The sequence below is a fragment of the Vitis riparia genome, chromosome 18, assembly GCF_004353265.1.
Source record: "Vitis riparia cultivar Riparia Gloire de Montpellier isolate 1030 chromosome 18, EGFV_Vit.rip_1.0, whole genome shotgun sequence".
Taxonomy (NCBI): domain Eukaryota; kingdom Viridiplantae; phylum Streptophyta; class Magnoliopsida; order Vitales; family Vitaceae; genus Vitis; species Vitis riparia.
In genome coordinates, this window is record NC_048448.1 from 764,483 (window position 1) to 783,308 (window position 18,826).

An 18,826-nucleotide genomic window follows, 5' to 3' on the forward strand; every position below is an offset into this window, starting at 1 on the left:
AAAGGTTATTTTAATGTTTTTTCACTGTTCAAAGATGCCTACGTTGGTTTGATGCAGAATGACAGGAAGGAGCCCTTTTTGGTTCTTGAACTTTCATCAGTAAAGACAAAGTGGAAAACCAAAAAAAAGAAGAAGATATTATTTCGTTAAAAAAAATGTTTTATCGTATCACCATCGAAAAATAAAATAACGTAAGGATTCATTTGAAAACCAAAACATTTTCTAATTTAAAAATGTTTCGTTATTTCAGTTTTTCTATTACCGATGCAGGTCACATCTATGTAGGTAGGTCGGTAGCTTAGATTACTCATGTCCAACTGCATTGAACTCTTTATCCTCGATCCATGCCACATTTTGGCAATTTCAAATCACCACAGAAAATTTTCATTATCAGTTTAACGGCAGTTTTATGATTTTTTTTTTAACATTATTTAAAAACACTACAACCGATGCTCAATAAAAATGTTTTGGATAAAAACGACACTAACAGAAACCCTATAACCTAAAATGGCATTGATGAGAGTTATTCCCAAATGGGATAAATCATCATCCAACAATATTGAAATATAGCTAAGAAAAACGATCTAAAACCATGAAAAAAAAATAAAGAAAAAGAAAAAAGAAAGAGGGAGTGGGGGGAGGAATGAGGGTCCCTGTCTAAACTATGCTCAACACTGAACTATGGTGCCTGCAAAGCCTAAAAACTAGCACTGGATTTTATGGGAGCAAAACCAAAGTTCAGTTCTTCGAGAGTCAGTCAGCCAAGAACCAAAGGTGAAATGCTACTAATCTTCTGTATCCGTGGTTTCTTCAGTACAAGTGGCAACACACAGTGCCTTCCAGATGGGAATCAACATTTTCACCGGCAGCTTTACCTCCTGCAGCAGAACAGGTTTTGTTATTCCAATAAGATGTTATTGTGATCTCTGAGAAAATTGTCCAAAATGAAACATTCGTTAGCCTAAAGTCCATTTTATATGTAATATTTTCAACATCTCCAGCATCCACCAAAACAGTAACTATTACCACTTATTCAAGTGTGTAGATATTCATTCTCAAAATTCATTCTCATTCTTAATTCTTAAGAATAGAAAATAACAGTAATTCTTACATAAAATATAATAATTCTTAAGCAACAAGTATAGACTTTACCTTTTAGAATTTGACGAAATAAAATTTTTTAATATCTCAAAATTTTAAACAGTTTTTGAAAATCATTGTATAAAAGTTACAATTTTCTTAAAAATAGAAAACAAGAACCGTATCCAAATGACACCATAGTTACCATTTTTTTTTTTAAAGTCATTCAAAGTTTATTTGATAATGATTTTAGGAAGTGCTTTTAACGTAAAAGGTGTTTTTGGAAAAAAAAAAATTAAATATTTAACAAATTTTAAAAAACACTTTAAAATTTTGAAAAATCACATATAGTGTTTTACGAAGAAACACTTTATATAAAATCACTTTAAAAGAAAACATTTTCATTAAAAATACTTCAAGTAAAATTATTGCTCAACACACTCTAAATAAGGTCATTGGCGGGATCTCTGTGACCATTTTTTTTGGAGGTATTTTTATGGACTCTTTCCCAAAACCCTGATTTGTTCTGCAGAACATTTCCTACTTTGGTTTTCACACACTCATAAAACTTTGTGGGGAAAAAGTTAGAGACTTGATGATGACATGGATCAGATTTTTTACCTTAAAAGCTAAAATCAATTCCTCTTTCCCACGAACCACTAGAGCCAGGCTCCAGTAACAAGTAAATGGGGTCACATGCTCATTCAGAACAGGTTTCAAAATCTTGTCGATCGGAATAAATCTGCGAAGAACTCTGCCACTAGAGTGAAGAAAAATATCAAACTAAAATCCAGAGGAAAAAATAAAGACTGAACAGAAGAATATATAAATCATATGGTTGCAATAGCTTTCCATATACCAATAGTAAATGCAATGAACCCATTTTCCTTCACTATCTATACTGAATACTCATTCTTGACCCATCCAGCTTGTAAAAATAACATCCAAACCATTATACTAACTAAAATTTTTAGGTGTGATGGAAGAAGTACCTCTCATAGTGAGTTTCGAGTTGCACACCAAATGCAGGAAAAATCACAACTGACTCTGCATTTCAATAAACACAGAATAACGATGTTAAAGGAACCATGCAACAGTGACTTTGAGGAAAAAGAGAGAGAGCGCCAACCACATACACTATAGGTTCATCATGAAAAAGAATTTTAACGCATCCATGAACATATATTAGTAATAGTAACGTATTATCCCCTGCATAGGTTTAATCTAAGCTCATCTAGCATTACAGCTTCCAGATTCTCAATCTAAGCTCCACACAGCATGAAATCAATTGCTTTAAAGCACAAAAAGGATTGCTTCCCCAGCTTCTCACCTTTCACAATGTGCTTTTGATATAGTGATTTGACAAGGAATGCACTCAAAATTATGCTGCAAAGAAGAGCAGTAAAGAAATTTTCCTGCACCAGTAAGGTCCTTCAGTAATAGATCTACGAAGACTATAACATATTTTTTTTAAAAAAAGAAAACAACAACAACAATAAACTATGAATTCCTCAGATTTCAGGCATGATGAATAAAAAATATATTCCTCTGTGACAAAACAAAATTGATAAACTAAACCAAATTTGCAGTCACAGACTCAATTTTACTTGATCATTCACTATAGTGCAAGAACATGGACAAACTATAGCAAGTTGGGAGGAATGTGGCAGGGTAAGAAAACCAACTACTCTCACCAGGATGTGATAGAAGGCAGTTGCTGAAAACAGAGAGAGAAAGAGGTGCACAATGAAAATCCAAGCCTTGCCCTTTTGAATGACAATATGGTGAGAGTCGATTTTCTTATGAGGCCCTACAGAGCCATCATGTATATATGTATATCTCATGTTCACAATCTGAATCTTGGTCATTGTGAAACTAAAGCAGACAACCCACTGTCTACATCTGCATGGACCTCATATTTGCCCAATCTGAGAACCCCTGCACCCCATGGATCAGAAAAGGGCAATTAGATTTGAAACTAATGATATTACTACCACAGTCATCTCATGCACTTAAAATATAAATGAACAAACAAAAAGGAGAAACTGCGTAGTCTATACATTGAAACTCTGGAAAAAAGATGTTGATGAATAGAAAAATGGGTCATGTAGTCATATTCATAATACATAAGTAGCCAATGCTATAGTGTCCAGTGAATATATTTATTTGATAAAAGCATCAGTAGCAGAGAGAGGAAGACGTCTATACTTTGAGAATCTTCTTTGGAAAGGTGAAGCTGTTGGGCACATGAAATAATTGCACTCATCGGTCGATAAAAATGAAAGTTCAAAAATGCCACCCATTACCACGCCAAAATCTTCGTGCATTGTCATTCTGACGAGCAACTTTGATCTTCAAAAAAAGCTTGTAAGCCATCTCTACTTTATTTGAAGCCAGAAGTTTGTTATTCAGTTTGCTACGAATAAGCCTACTTGGGCAAAAACCCTTACGCAAAGACTCCTCCATGACAAGTACGGCAGTGTCAAGCTGTCCTATGTTGCAGAGCCCATTAATGACATACTCATAAACTTCTGTATCAGAAGAATAACCACTTTCTTGCATCTCATCCCACAAATTCAACAACATTCCACATTTGCCAAATCTGGAAAGTCGCATGAGCAATAGCTTATAAGCACTGAGAGATATTCTACATCCAACTTTTCTTGCCTTCTTATAAATCATCATAGCAGCATGGGGTGGACCATATTGACACAAAGGTTCAATAAAAGAGGTTATAGCACCTGTAGTTGGAATCATTCCTCGATCTACCATCTCATCAAGCATTTCAAGTGCATCTGCCACTTTTCGGGCTTTAAGAAAAGCGACGATCAATTTGGTATAAGTATCCATATTCGGGTCACAGTTGCTACTCACCATAAAATTATAATATTTCAAACATTCATCAAAATCTCTGGTAGAAATAAAATTAGAAATCAATGCATTGTAAACACCAGCATTGGGCACACAGCCTTTCTCTTCCATATGATGAAAAACCTCAACTGCGTCATCAATCCTACCAGCTCTTCCCAAACCTTCAATAAGGTGACTGAAAGTCAAACAATTGGGACTAAACCCGTCTGCTACCATTGCTTTCAAACACCTCTCCATTTCACCAATTTTTCCATATTTTGACCACCCACCAATAATAATATTGTATGTCATACAATTAAATGGTATCCCACCCTTCATTGCATTAAATAACAAATTTGCAGCACCCACATGGGATCGCTGACATAGACATTGTAAAAGCACATTCAAAGATTCTGTATCACATTTCCCTCCGAACTCTTCTAAATTTCTGAACATTTCAATTGCTTTGGAGACCTGGCGAGCCTTAATAAAGCTATCCATCACAATAGACAGTGTTTCATAATTAGGGCTTATTCCTTGAATATGCATATCCTTCAATACCTCCACTATAAATTCAATGAACTTTCTTCTCCCCAGGGCTTTAATAATTACATTGTAAGTATCTACATCTTTAGGTATTGTGGGCTGTTTAACCGCCCAATTAAAAAAGATAACCATTGCTTCACCCCCTAAATTCCCTCTATTAACTACTTCTGAAACAATATCAATAGTTAAATCGATTCCTACATTAGTTAGGGCAAGCTCAATTGCAGCTTTACCCCTGAGTCTCTGAATAAAAACCCCTCGTAGTTTCTCTCCGGGTGATAAAAACCCATCAACTGCCCTAGTTTTTAATTGTTCCTTGGGTGAATTCTCTGTGAATGGTTTGGAAATTGAAGTGTTACAGCATATTGGTAACAGACCAGAGAGTTGATAAAGGACATCGCGTTCGTTAAAATTTGATGGCCTTTTGATCTGATTGTCCGTTGGTTCGTCCATCAAAGGGTTTGACGTAACTTGCAGAGTTGAAAATTGAAACAACGAAACAGAAGAAGGTAAGTAGCGCGTGTGGTACCTGGTTCTGCTGAAGCGCGAGAGGAACCCTTGAAGTTGAGACGCCATTGAATGTCTTTTACCCCCAGAGCCAAGGGCATCGGTTGTTTTGAAACAAAAACCACCAGAATTTTTCAGAAATTATAGGAGAAAACAATCACAAAAATCCAAATTCGATGAACAGATCGGAGAGAGACGACGGAACAAGACACACAGTTTTTCACTCGGACTCTGCGTTTCGCCTCCAGATCGGGAGCTAAGGAGACTGTACTGTATGTAACAGGAAATATTTGGGAATGGGGTGTCAATTTATATGAATTTACAGAACCGACCCAGTTCCTTTGTGAATTATATAAAAAATGCGCCGTTAGTGTCCCGAAAATTACTAGTTAATATTATACCAGTTGAAAGTTCAGGTCCGAAGGAAATAAATAAATAGGAAGTCTGAAGAAAAAGTTAATGGAAATAAAATTCTTTTCCACACCTTTTTTGCAAAACCGGAAAGAATTTTTTTTTTTTACCATTTTCCATTTTGTTTCTTTAATATTTTTTTCAACTTTTTATTTATTTATAATATTTAAATATAAAAATTATTTTTGTAGCATATTTTTCAAAAAAAAAAATAATTATTATTTTTATATATTATTTCAAAATCATTTCAATTATTTTAATTTTCTAATATAAAATTAAATAATTTAAAATGTATAAAAATATAAAGAAATAAAAATTTAAAAATCTTTTACAAAACTTGTCTTTATTAGATATTTATGATACGAATAAGTCAAACTAAATAAAATTAAATTGTGTTACCATTAAAATGGTAATTTTGCATTTCCGTTATTTTGAATAAAATTAATTACGTGTCTACCAACACGAGCGCGGCAATGCAGTTAGCAGCAATTTTCCAAGGCCAAATCACCGCCACTATAACCAGTAAAAATCCTCATCTGGACGGTTGTCATAACTCCCTAGTCCCAACTATCAACGCACATCGTACGATTGAAGCCACAGCCCTCAGTGAAAAATAAATAAAATCAAGAAACCCAATTCAAATCCTTTCCCGCCAGAACGCTATATCCCGCGTTTTTCCCATTTTCTTTATCACAAATAGAAACTGACAACACAGCACGGTAACCTTTTTTTTCTTCTTCCGCAGAGATCATCGCCCAAATCACAGAGAAATGGGCTCTGCAACTCCTGCGAAAAACCCAAAAAATGTATATCACATCGGAGGAATCGCAGTGGAGTTTCCATACCAACCGTACGGGTCGCAGCTAGCGTTCATGGGGCGAGTCATCTCAACCCTAGATCGAGCCCAGAGAGACGGCCACTGTCACGCGTTGCTCGAGTCTCCGACCGGCACTGGAAAGTCACTTTCGCTTCTTTGCTCAGCGCTCGCTTGGCAAAAGAACTATCGGCCGAAGAATATGAACGGCGATGTTTCTCATTCGAAGCCTGATCCAGAGGCGTTGTCGGATCCGCTTGGACATGGTGGTGGATTTGTTCCAGAAACGGAGCCTTCGAGTAACTCCTGGAAACTTTATTATTAGATCGGTCGGTTGGACAGGAATTAGAGGAAAACGGGAGAAAAGAAACGTTTGAACTATTTTTCCTTGTTTTTTTTTTCCCCTCAGAAGCCAACAAGAGGTTATTTAAATGGAAACTCTAAGTTTCCATTTGCATCAGGGAAAGTGGGAAAAGAAGGCGAAAAGGTTTTTGGATTAAAAGATTTTCTCTAATCGGTATCCAACTTTAATCACCTTTTAGATAGAAGGAAAAATTAATTTGAAAATGTATGGGTTCTTAATAATCTTCACTAATCTTGATTTTCTTAATGAAGGAGAGTTTGAGATTCTTGCTATCTTCTCCAAGAACCAAATTCAGCATAAAAATGTCAAAGAAGGGATGGTTTTATCTTTGTTCTGTTTAACAAGGTTTTTCAGTATACTCAAACACCATCTCGTTCTACGTGTATGTATAGACCCGTTTCATTGAATCTAGACTTAGGGTTATGACGTTTTACAGAATCACCACGTTAACCAAATTGCATTTGCTTTACGCTTGATTGTGTTTTAATGTTTTGGATTTCAATAATGTGCATTTTTTTCCAGGCATTCCAGCACCAGAGAATTCAGAGCCAGCTTCGGCTGCGAATGGCAAGAATAAAAAGAAAAAGAGAAAGCCTACCATATTTTATGCATCGTAGGTTCTAATCTGTTTGACTACCATTAGCTTCTTTTACTTAAGGAAATAAATGGGATGATTAGGATGCCTGGCGTTAGTGGGAAACTTTAGAATTGTTATAGAATCTTGATATCAAAGCGTTATTCACATGTTGTATACAACATTAAGTAGCTTATGGCATACATATCTGTTTTTGACTGGAGAATATCTCAATTTTGTAAATGCTTTCAGTAAAAAGAGAATTTGTGAATTAATAATTGTTCAGGTCGATTAATTTTCATGGTTAAGGCATAAGCATATTCTTTATGTCAAGTGGGATTAAACTATTTGTTAACTTTATGGAATGTGTTGTTTTGTATTCTTCAAGACTTCTGTATTAATTAAGTTATTGAGTTTTCTAACAATTTCAGAAGGCTAAGATAAACACTACTTCGGATAATTTACAGCTAGATTCATACCTTGAATAATACTATTTGCTGTTTCTGATGGTTTTCAAGGAGGACACACACACAAATCTCTCAAGTGATCCGTGAATACAGGAAAACAGCATATCGTGTGCCAATGGCAGTTTTGGTAGGTTACAACCTTGCAAGGTTCCTTAAGTATCTGCCTCTACTATATTGCATTAACGTTTGGCTCAGGCCACTGGGTTCTTTTGTATTAATACTTCATGAACTGCTGCTTTAGAAGAAAAAATGATTGTGATATAACATATTGAATCTTGCATATATTGCAGCTTTATTGCTATACATTTTTGGTTTGTATCAGTGAAATTTTGTGATTTATTTTGTCATAATATCAATAAAATGACTTGCTACATATGCATGGTTAAAGAAAATGCAATAGCATAAGGCATACCAATAAATTTCTCCTCATTTTCAAGGTATCCATTCATGCAGAAAATGAGATTGTTAGCGTTTTTCCTTTTTCATGCCCATATGATTATATGTTTTTAAGTTATATAGCACCAAAGAGTTGTTCAGGTGAAGATAAATATAAAAATACAATATGCTTGCATGTAGGTTTGATATGGGAAAATAAAAGTTTGGTGCATTGGCAGACCACATTGATGCAAAGCTTAAAAAATTATAAGCTGATTAACTTTGTTTGAACCATTTCTCCATTTTTATTTACCTTAAATCAATGTAAGCTTATAGTAGTTGTTGATTGCTTCTTGTTTGTTCATCATTTTCAGGCATCACGGAAACATTACTGCACAAACAGAAAAATAAATGCAAAAGCAAATATTGATGAAGAATGGTGTAGTATTAACTAAAACCTTTTTTGTTTTTTTCTTTCTATTTATTTTCTCATCTAAAGTACACAGTTCTGGATTTCCAGTAAGCTGCTAGTGAGGGACCAAGATTTTGGATGCCCAGAATTCAAGTGAGTAATTTATCTATCCATATTCACTTGTTTGTTCCTAGCAACTTATATTTTGTCGTTAACAACCTATTTTTTGTCAAACAGAAATATGCATAAAGTCAAAGGTCATCCATCCCTTCAGAAAGGAGGCTGCCATGAGGCCCATGATATTGAAGATCTTGTGAAAGTTGGACAAGTTGTAAAAGGTATATTTTTTAGTCACAGATTTTTCCACTTCATGCAGTTTTTTCCTTCAAATACTTAATGGATGGATTTCCCCAACTTTCAGGTTGTGCATATTATGCTGCACGAGATATGGCGGATAATGCACAATTAGTTTTCTGCCCATACAACTACATCATTAATCCAGTCATTCGGGGAGCAATGGAGCTCGACATCAAAGGAGCCATTTTAATTCTTGATGAAGCCCAGTAAGCGATTCCACTATTTTGCTTAGTTTGCATGATCTTTTCATTTATTTGCACCCAAAGCAACATTCAGCATATATTCATTTTTTTCCTTAGATTTTCCTAAATTCTAGCTACAAACAAATGTAGGCAGACAGCTTTCATTTTCATAAGCTCTGTTTTTGTGTTATATATGACAAGTCCAATAATGTCTGAGACAATTACCTTGCAGAGCATGTATTCTCTGTCCTAATTTGAAGGATTTTGACCAATAAGCTGCAAATGTCCTTGCCACATGATGTCTGGAAACATGCAATTTCATAGACTGAAATTTTCTTGACTTTGAAAGAGAAGTTTAAAATAGTCAAGTCATTTTGCCGAATTTTGCTTCCTGAATAGTTGTCATATTCAGTTTCATGTTGCAAGATAGTTTCTGAAAGCATTTGATTCCAGAATTTCTTGATATGGGCACATGTTCTTGGAACTTATCTTAGAGCAGGAATGCTTATGTTTGGAGCTCGGGAAAATGTACTTTTCTTGCCATGATTAGGAATTTCAGCTTATTTTTTAGCCAGTAGATGTACACTAGTCTAGGTGGGTACTGGAAAATTGTACCATCATTAATCCTGAATAACTGTTTTGGTTCAAATATCTTCATCTTTTTGTATCTATTTCTTCAATCTTCTTTCCAAAGTTAGTTTTATTGATTTACAGTAATATAGAGGACATGGCTCGTGATGCTGGTAGTGTGGATGTTGAAGAGGATGTTCTGCATAGTAAGTTAATGGACCTCTTAATTTCCTATTTAAAATATGAATATGTCCCTTATAGTTGCCTTGCATAATGAAAGAACTGCAGACAGAACTAGGGCAACTCTGTCTAGCTGATGCAATGATTTACCAACCTTTATATGAAATGACACAGGTAATCATTTTGTTTGCCACATAATTGCTAGGTTCTAAAGTTGAATTAATGATAGTGATTAATGATAATGCTGCAAATTTGTAGGACATCATAAGTTGGATTGACCGGAAGAAAAATACCTTGGAAAAACGTGAATTCCAGCATTATTTCTCTTGGTCAGTCTGGCTAATTTGTTCATCCTTGTTGCATATAAAGTTTTTATTTGCACCTTTAATTTGTAAATAGGGAAGATTTTATGCAATTTAATTTTTTGTAATTGCATCTCCCAGTTGGACTGGTGATAAGGCTTTAAGGGAGCTGCAAGAAGCTAATATTTCTCAGCAGAGCTTTCCAATCTTGCAAGAATGTGCCAGAAAGGTTTTTTCTTTTTGTAAATTATTTTTGGCCTTTAACTCAATAGAGTTTGCACATTTTACTGACCCCCTTTTTATTTTTGGTTAAGGCAATCAAAGCTGCTATAGATATAGAGTCAAAGGTAGCTCATTTGAGTGGCATGTCAGTGATTACACTGGAAGGTACTTGAGGTTGTTATTCTATTACCTCTGTTCTTGTCATTTAACTTCAGCTTCTAATGTTGTCATTTGCTGTTCTTTACAATTTTACACAGGGTTGTATTCTGCACTGAGTTACTTCTTTTCTGAAAATGGGCTTCACACTGTTGATTACCAGCTTGCTTTACAACGATATGTTAAAAAAGATGCTGGTGAGTATTAAATGCTATTTATCTGCATGTTCTTTAAGATATAACAGCAGGATTATTTGTCTCATGAAAACCAAAAGGTGTGAACCTCCCTTACAGATATTTGTAGGGATTCAGGATGGTATAAATAATTGTAGACATTACATTTATCATTTATGTCACTAAAAGGAAGTTATACTTTCTCCTGATTCCTTAACATGCTAAATATGTGCTGCAATTTCATTCATTGATTGTGCAGGATATTTTACATTTTAGAAATGGTAGTACAGATGATAGGGCATCACTTATCTGTCAGATTACATTTAATCAAATTAATGCTAGTAGAATTTATCCAAAAGTAGTTTGGAAAAGGACAGATGTTGCAAAGGAGAACTGAAGAATACGTAAGCCAATGCCATCATCACTAATTTCAATGGACATTGTATTCCTTTTGTTATGCAATTTAATTGTGTTGAATATGTTAAATTACTCGTCAGAAATAATATCTTCCTAATTAGCTGCAAGATATCTAATTGTTTTGCTATTGCTGGTTTACTACTACTCTAGTACTGCTACTGCTATTACTACTTTTCTTTTGCTAATATTATTATTATGATGCATCCAGGAAGTGTTGCTGGAAGCTGGACATGTACTTTTAGTTTGTGGTGCTTGAATCCTGCTGTTGTCTTCCGAGGCATTGCTGATCTTTCTTTGTCAGTAATCCTGACATCTGGGTAAGTGTAGGCAGATATGGGTTGCAGTTGGGCTTTCATTCATAATCCTTAATCATTGCAGAACAAGTACTTATATCCAGCTTATACAAACTAGTAATATTTTTTCTGTCCATTCCATGGTGAGGCCAATGACCAAATCTTTCCACCAATTTCAAAGGCTGTTCTCCCCAAAAATGTCTATCATATTTCTGATCTTATCCCATCCTTCCACACATGAACATTCTAAGAAAGAAAATGTATTCAGCAAGTTCTCTAATTGGTGCTACTTTCGTAGTGTTTAGTTCAAGTCTATGCTTGTGCTGTTTTTCTTTTTCCCTTTTTATAGTTTCTACTTTTCCAATTTCTCTTGTATTTTCTTCAGTTGGATTCCTTAAAGTAGTGTTTTCCTCTCTCACTTGTAATTTTGGGAATGTAGGACCCTTTCACCAGTGCACTCATTTTCATCTGAACTTGGAGTTCAGTTTGGAACATGTCTGGAGGCTCCGCATGTAATAGATATTGAATCACAGGTATAAAGGTATTTTCATTAGAGGTTTGTCTTTGGTGCTCTTTGGTTATATTTGCTTTTGTTACTATTTCAGTTTGAAATTATATCTTTCATGCTTTTCTTTTTAGCTGTGGGCTGCCATAATCTCCACTAGTCCAGGTAATTATCCATTGAATGCAAGTTATAAAACAGCTGATGCATATGCGTTCCAGGTATTTACCAATGTTTGTCATTGATCTTTGATTGATTAGCCGGGGTTTTTCTTAAATGTGAATGAGATATCATTGTACGCTTTTTGTGAAGGATGCACTTGGAAAATCTTTGGAGGAAATTTTCAAGATTGTCCCGGGTGGCACTCTTGTGTTCTTCCCTAGTTATAAGCTTATGGAGAAGCTGTGTAGTCGATGGCGTGAAACAGGTCAATGGTCTCAACTAAATGAACAGAAATTTCTTTTTGTTGGTAAGAGTTCTATGTCCTCCATGCTCATGGATTAGCCTATAGATTTCACTGTCCACATTGAAAGAATGTTGTTTAGAAATTGCAAGCACAGAAATCTGTCTTGTGTGAATGTGCTTAACCTTTCTGTAAATTTTGCTTCTCATTCATATGGTTAGCAATTGATCCTTTCTCATCTCTCAGCAGTTCCTTCTAAATTTTTAGTGATTTATGCAGAGCCAAGAGGAGGAAGTCAAGATGATTTTGAGCCTATTTTGAAGGCTTATTATGAGTCAGTTTGTCGAGGAACCAAGCCTACTCTTGGGAGAAAGAGAAGAACTAAGAAAATGGATCTTAGTCAGTCTGATGAAAAGGAGTCCCAAGATAATTCTAAGAAGAAAGGAGCTGCCTTTCTTGCAGTTTTCCGAGGAAAGGTGCACTGTTTATAACTTTATATCGTTTTTGCGCTTTCACTTACATAAACCAACTCCCTGAAACATCTTTTTCTGACACTTACACTTTCCCTACAATGACCAGCAACTACACAATAGGCTCTGGCTAAAATAACTTAATAAAATATGTCCAAACAAAGTTTCAGTCTTTCTTTATGTAGAGAACTTTAACATAGTTAAGTAACATTTACCTCTTGTTCAATTTGCATTTTTACAAATTGCTATATAATATTTGCAGGTTTCAGAAGGAATTGACTTTTCTGATGAAAATGCTCGAGCTGTTGTATCCTTTCTGCCCTCTTTGAAGTCTAATATTCATTTCAACGTACTGAATATCTCTATCATAGAGAAGTGACGGAGATTGTCCATCTCAGACATTCATAGACTGACTGAATTTATGGATCTCTGGGATTCAACACCTGACGTTTAGTGTCCCTTTAAGCAATGCCTCCTTTTTATCTCTTGTAACTTGTAAGAATTAATTAAATTGGAACATGCCTGTTTTTGGTGTCCCTTGTTGAATCATTGAGTGTTATTTCTTGACTATATCTAGATCATTGTTGGCATACCCTTTCCAAACGTGTAAGCACCCTTACTTTCTGAACAATATGAACATGCAATTATTTAAGTTTCAAACTGCTGATTGAGATAAGCTCTGTCAACAGCCATGATATTCAAGTTGCACAGAAGAAGAAATACAACGACATGTATAAATCATCCAAAGATCTCTTGAGTGGGAATGAATGGTACTGCCACCAAGCCTTTCGAGCCCTAAATCAGGCTGCAGGTATGCCCTGTTATGTTTCTTTTCCAGTACCCCAAACTGTGAATTCTTTTGTGGTCTTGTTTCCAAGTTATATTTTCCAAGAGAGGGTGTGTATATTCTCATCTGTTGTGCTCTTTGTGTTGCTGTGCCCAATACACTACATTTGTTTCCCCTTTTGTATTCCATATCTCCATTGTGTTCATTTCTTACTTTGGTGGAGGATTTTGGAAAACAACTTCTATACCTCATTTATGTTCTTTTTATGGAAGTTGGAACTTTTTCTATTTGTAGCCTGCCACTTATTCAATATAGTGTATTTAGAGGATTAAATTATTTCATATGGTTTGTGTGCAAGCTCAACTTTTAGTCTCAAATCTCAATAAGACACAATTTCTGTATTTTATTTTAACAAAAGGAAATATTTTCTAATTCAATGTCCTCTCATCAAAGATTCAAGAGGTTAAAAATTTTGATATTGACTAAGGTACTGTGGAAGAATAACCCATAAGTGTATTTTGCTTAATGTTTTCTTTAAGCTGAGTGTGAACACTTCAAAGTGTAGTTTAGAGCTTTTGTAATCCTTGATGGTGCTTATCAATTTTCTAGGACATCCATTTATAGACAAAATTAGGATTGTTGGTAATAAACTGCCGCACTTGAACACTTCCAATTAATAGAGCATTCCATTATAAGGGAGATGATTTCTTAACTTAATAGAGATACAAATGTTAGAATCCACAATGTTCCATTGCAAATGTTTTGTATTTCACTTAGTTACTGCATTTGGCTAGCAAGATTTTCATTGGTCTCTTGTCGCACTTTGTGGTTATTACTATTAGTTCTGGATGATAGTATTCATATTCTGTATAGAATGTTGGTATGATAATATTATTCATTCACCCACTGTGTTGCCGTTTGAATACTTGTTAAGTCCTTTCTAATGGGATGAATGTTCCTAAGTTTTAATGTGATATATATCAGATAAGATACTGACAACCTTTCAATTTCTGCAGGCCGTTGCATACGACATAGGTTTGACTATGGTGGCATCATCTTATTAGGTATTTCTGTGAAGACACTTGATAGTCTCCTTGCATGCAAATTGATCCTGCTTCATATTAATTAACTATTGGAAATTAATATTTTTTATATTACTTGTTCTTCCTGCAGTTCGCAAACCTTGTCCTTTTTAATTTAATCAGATTTCACCTGATCACCTTTCAAATTTCGTTCATTTTTGCAAGCAGATGAGCGTTTTCGAGAAGATAGAAATACAGCATACATTTCAAAGTGGCTAAGGAAATCCATTAAACAGTATGAGAGCTTTGACATGTCACTAGAGAGATTAAAATCCTTTTTCATAGATGCCAAGGTCATTTTTCTTTGTTCTGAATTCACTTTACAGTTTTTGACGCCCACTATTTTTTTTTTTGTTTTGGATAGAATAACGTCCACCACTTTACCTATTTTAGATCACTAGATTGATGGGCACCGTAACCAAGTGGTTTGTGAACTGGATACTTCATGCAGGAACAGGTTGGAGACAAGGCTGTGAATGTATTACAGAGTGCTGAAACTAATGTGCAAGAAATCCTTTCTATGGATCAGATCATTGGGTCCACCAGAAAGAAAAATCAGAAGTTGAAAAAGCCTGACCATGGTGTACAAAAAGTAGTTTCAAACAATACAAGGGTTACAAAAAGAACTGCTCGGATATGTCATTCTCCAACTACAGAGTATAATACCTTTTTTCACCAACAAAGATCTCCAGGCAATACTAAGTTTCAAAAATTTGTGCTAAAGGATGAGGAGGGTTTCAGCAGCTGCAAAGAATATATTGACCTAGAAAGCAGTCCTCAGAAAGACTCAAGGTGATTGAACCATTTAACATTCAAATTTCTATAAAGTAATGGTGTGTTCTCAGCAATTGGAATAATTACTGGTGTTGTCACTCACCTGCCTCCTAGCAGCTTAAAGGGCAGGTGGGAGTGAAGCCTATTTTTAAAGTTTGATAGGAGTTACCAAAGAAAAGTGACATGAAAAGTTTTTGATATTTTAATATTGTTTTTGTTGAGTTTTGAGGGGGCTTTGACCATGACCTTGACATTTAGAAATTGTAAAAATATCTACGAAAATCCAACATGAAAATTAATGATGAAGGAAAATTTCTTTTTATCTTTATCACCCATTAGATTTGAAGTCACTAAATTATTTTTATAGTTAAATCTTATATGTAAAGATAAGAAAATTTAAAAATATATAAATTTCTTACTAATTTTAGCTATATTAGATTTTCCTTCATATTTTTCATGGTAAATCAAGAAATTTTCTTTAATATTTTTTTCTTTCCTTAGTAGTTTTGGGAACCAAATATAGCCATAATGTCTTCTAAGAAGTCCTTTCTAGTACCGATTGCTTTTGATTATTCCATTTCTTTAATTGAATCAGAAATTGAGGTTGATTTGGAATTCATATAAGAACTGTCATCTTCTGGAAAATTTCTGAATGCCTTTCCTTTTTTTTTCCCCTTCTCATTGGTTCATGTTGTAGACTTGCATTCCAAGTCTTGCACAAATATTATTGTTTTATTTGATTAAGTCTGAATTAGGGTAGATGCAAATTGCTGCAATTTGTTATGCAATATCATCACAACCCATGTACTACATACAAACATTTACCATTCCATCTGAAGATAAAAGAACAATTTCTTGCAGGTGTTCCAAGGCTACATCTCCAGCATCCTCCCATGACGGTCCAGAAGTATCCATTGTCAAAGAAACCCCTGGTGTGGATGGTAATATCACTCAAACTAGTCCGCTGTCCTTCTCCAAGGATGAAAACTCCAGTTCAACCATAATCCAGGCCTCTACTGACTTTCCAGGCCAATCATTATTCCATTCAATGTCCTACACTAATTCTAGTGGACCTCCTTCCAGAGCCATGTGTTCATTGGCGGTCACTCCTGAAAGAGACTTCATTGCAAACAACTCTAACATGATGCCAGAAACAGAATCACCTTTGAATTTGAGTGTAAATTCCCATGCCCAGAAAAGAAGAAAGTCAATGATATTGCCATCAGTTAACCCTACCCAAGCAGAGCACTCAGATGCTCCTGATGCCAAAACACCTGGCCATATGGGAAACTCCATGGCAACTAGAGATGCAAATCGTAGAATTGAATTTGGTTTTGGGTCAAAATTTTCAGAAGACAAATTGAAGAAGTCAAACATTCCTCAGCTGCTCACTATGAATCATTGTGATGTGTCGTCTGTGTCATCATGTTGCAGTATGGACAAGCAACTACAAATTTTTTGCTCACTCTGCAGAAATCCATTGGGTCTTCCTGAGAACGATTTGTATGTTATGTGTTCATTAACTTCATCATCAAAAGTTCATTTGGCATCTCTTCTGAGAGGAAGCTTAGAATCTTTAGCTGTCAATACATCCACAAGCATTCCTGTGGTGGTGTCTGACAGTTCATCAGTTAATCAGCGCCTCTGCAATAAAACCCTTGGAGGTGCTCAAGAACATGGTGTTTGGTGTGAAGAAGATGGGTGTGTTTTCAACACCATCTACTGCCCCTTCTGCAGTACACCCAACAATTGTCTTGGTGTGCAGATAATGGCCACTAATGCGTCAAATGTTGAGTTACTTAACAAGGTATGGCTTTCATGTGATCTGCTAGTGCTCGGAAACTATCCTGCTAGTCTGCTCTTGCTTCTTTTTTCTACCTGTTCATGCATTTCCCCTCATTTTTATTTCATTGTATGTGCAGATTTTGTTTTACTTTGATAGATTGGAAATTAAGAATCCTGAGGCATCAACGGACAAGGGAATTAAGAATCCTGAGTCATGGGAGGACAAGGTAAGTCCATAAATGAGATGCAATTCTTTAAGGCTAAGAACTGAAAGATGAAGTTGGAAAAAAAAAATGGATTTTCTGACTTGGAATATTGGAAAATATACAGGGCAGTAGCATTTCATTTTATAATATTAAAAATAAAAAAACAAAATTGGAAAAAAGAATTTGGATTCTTTTACTTGGCTTAAAAGAAACCCTTTTGTCGGTATCATTTTATGCGGACTAACTGCTCATTATTTTTCAGTGATCTGGACAACTTTCTCATTTCTATGAAAGAAGTCTTAACTTTAGAATCTTATGACGATTATTTTAAATTTCTTTTGGCATACCTGCAGGATTTATCACCTCCTAGTGGCTCCAACAGTGATGAAGTTTCAGAACTGGATCCTTTTGAAAAATTTTCATACAAGCCTCAAGAGCCTCAGCAGAACTCCAACGGCTGGAGGACTACAAAATCAAAGGTAGAATTTAAAATTGTCACTAGTCTAAATTTTTAGGGCGTGCCCTCCCAGACAAGTTACATTCCACATCTTTAATCTTGCAGCTAAGACTACCAAAGAGTAGCCCGCTTTCTAATTCAAGAAGCCAATGTGAACCCAGACAGGATCATATGTAGGCATCTGATTTGTGTTGCACGCCATATTTGGTTGGACCAGGAGTGCAGCGCACATCCCAGTACTATGATTTTGCCATGAAAATAATAAAAAATTGAGGTGGGCTGCAGCTTCCTTAAAACAGTCATGAGTATGTGGGATCCTCAGAAGGAAAAATGGTTATCGTGCATTGAGTGTGGATTGTGGAGTAGTTATATATTTTCTCGAGTGTTAACTGCATCTTTGACCTGAACACCCAGCCCAATTTTGTCGTTGGAAACAGAAGCAGTGACAAGCATCACCTGCAGGGTCACATCCTCTATTTTCCTAGCTCCCACGGCTTGACAAGGTTTGAGTCGACCTTGCGGCTCATGGGAGTTGGAACGCAGCAGTTGGATAGAACAATTTTGTTATTCCAATCTATTTCAACTTCTGAAGATTTGGATGTGAAGTGTGTAATTAGAACTGCAACTTGTATATTTGATGGAAAAAGACTGAATATGTTGCCAGCATTCTGTTTATAGCAATAATGAAACTGAATATTTTCTTGAGGCCTCCTGCAAGTAAACTTCAAGTTTAAGGACTTGGAAGTTCTTTTACCCATGGAAATTCTGTTTGTGGTTGAAGATGTCGGTATAATTCATAATACAAAGGGGTGATGTTGAGCTTAATCTCATTTTTTGTGCTTTAGATTATTATTTTTAATTTTTGGATTAATCAAATAACCTTAATTTAAATCCAATTTAATATTTTATAATATTACAAATTATATATTTTTATAAATGCCTGTTAGATTGGACTTGGATTAAATGGTTTTTAATTCAGGTTGAGCTTATATATTAAGCAGCAACATAGTCCAATCATGGGCATACATTTCTCAAAAGTTCTGTTTTTCCAGAATTCCATCCAGAAGGTCTTTTCTCCTAGTTCCATATTATAACGTTTAGACCACAA

General features: G+C 35.2%; 2 protein-coding genes across 5 annotated transcripts; one reads left to right on the forward strand and one right to left on the reverse strand.

The window, feature by feature from the left end:
• Nucleotides 1-450: 450 nt before the first annotated feature.
• LOC117907946 lies at nt 451-5,265 on the reverse strand. 4 transcript variants are annotated; one of them, XM_034821635.1, is made up of 6 exons: nt 5,006-5,259; nt 2,775-3,018; nt 2,411-2,495; nt 2,073-2,127; nt 1,702-1,834; nt 451-878 (listed from the first exon to the last, which is right to left on the reverse strand). In XM_034821635.1, the coding sequence occupies exons 2-6, from the start codon at nt 2,946-2,948 to the stop codon at nt 786-788; spliced, it is 540 nt and encodes a 179-aa protein (XP_034677526.1). In that variant the 5' UTR covers nt 2,949-3,018; nt 5,006-5,259; the 3' UTR covers nt 451-785. The 4 variants fall into 4 exon arrangements, 3 of the variants coding, with proteins under 3 accessions (XP_034677526.1, XP_034677524.1, XP_034677525.1); XM_034821633.1 differs by having other exon boundaries at nt 1,702-1,840; nt 5,006-5,258; XM_034821634.1 differs by lacking the exon at nt 5,006-5,259 and adding an exon at nt 3,289-3,379 and having other exon boundaries at nt 1,702-1,840.
• An 857-nt stretch (nt 5,266-6,122) lies between these two features.
• LOC117905978 (Fanconi anemia group J protein homolog) lies at nt 6,123-18,495 on the forward strand. The gene is made up of 28 exons (XM_034818890.1): nt 6,123-6,507; nt 7,095-7,185; nt 7,665-7,740; nt 8,363-8,427; nt 8,509-8,553; nt 8,638-8,738; nt 8,822-8,963; nt 9,654-9,715; nt 9,790-9,863; nt 9,948-10,018; nt 10,133-10,220; nt 10,306-10,378; nt 10,471-10,566; nt 11,168-11,276; nt 11,692-11,785; nt 11,892-11,975; nt 12,067-12,223; nt 12,437-12,633; nt 12,890-12,934; nt 13,205-13,233; nt 13,317-13,438; nt 14,431-14,478; nt 14,665-14,789; nt 14,948-15,288; nt 16,132-17,077; nt 17,193-17,282; nt 17,615-17,740; nt 17,824-18,495. The coding sequence occupies exons 1-28, from the start codon at nt 6,165-6,167 to the stop codon at nt 17,893-17,895; spliced, it is 3,912 nt and encodes a 1,303-aa protein (XP_034674781.1). The 5' UTR covers nt 6,123-6,164; the 3' UTR covers nt 17,896-18,495.
• Nucleotides 18,496-18,826: the final 331 nt, after the last annotated feature.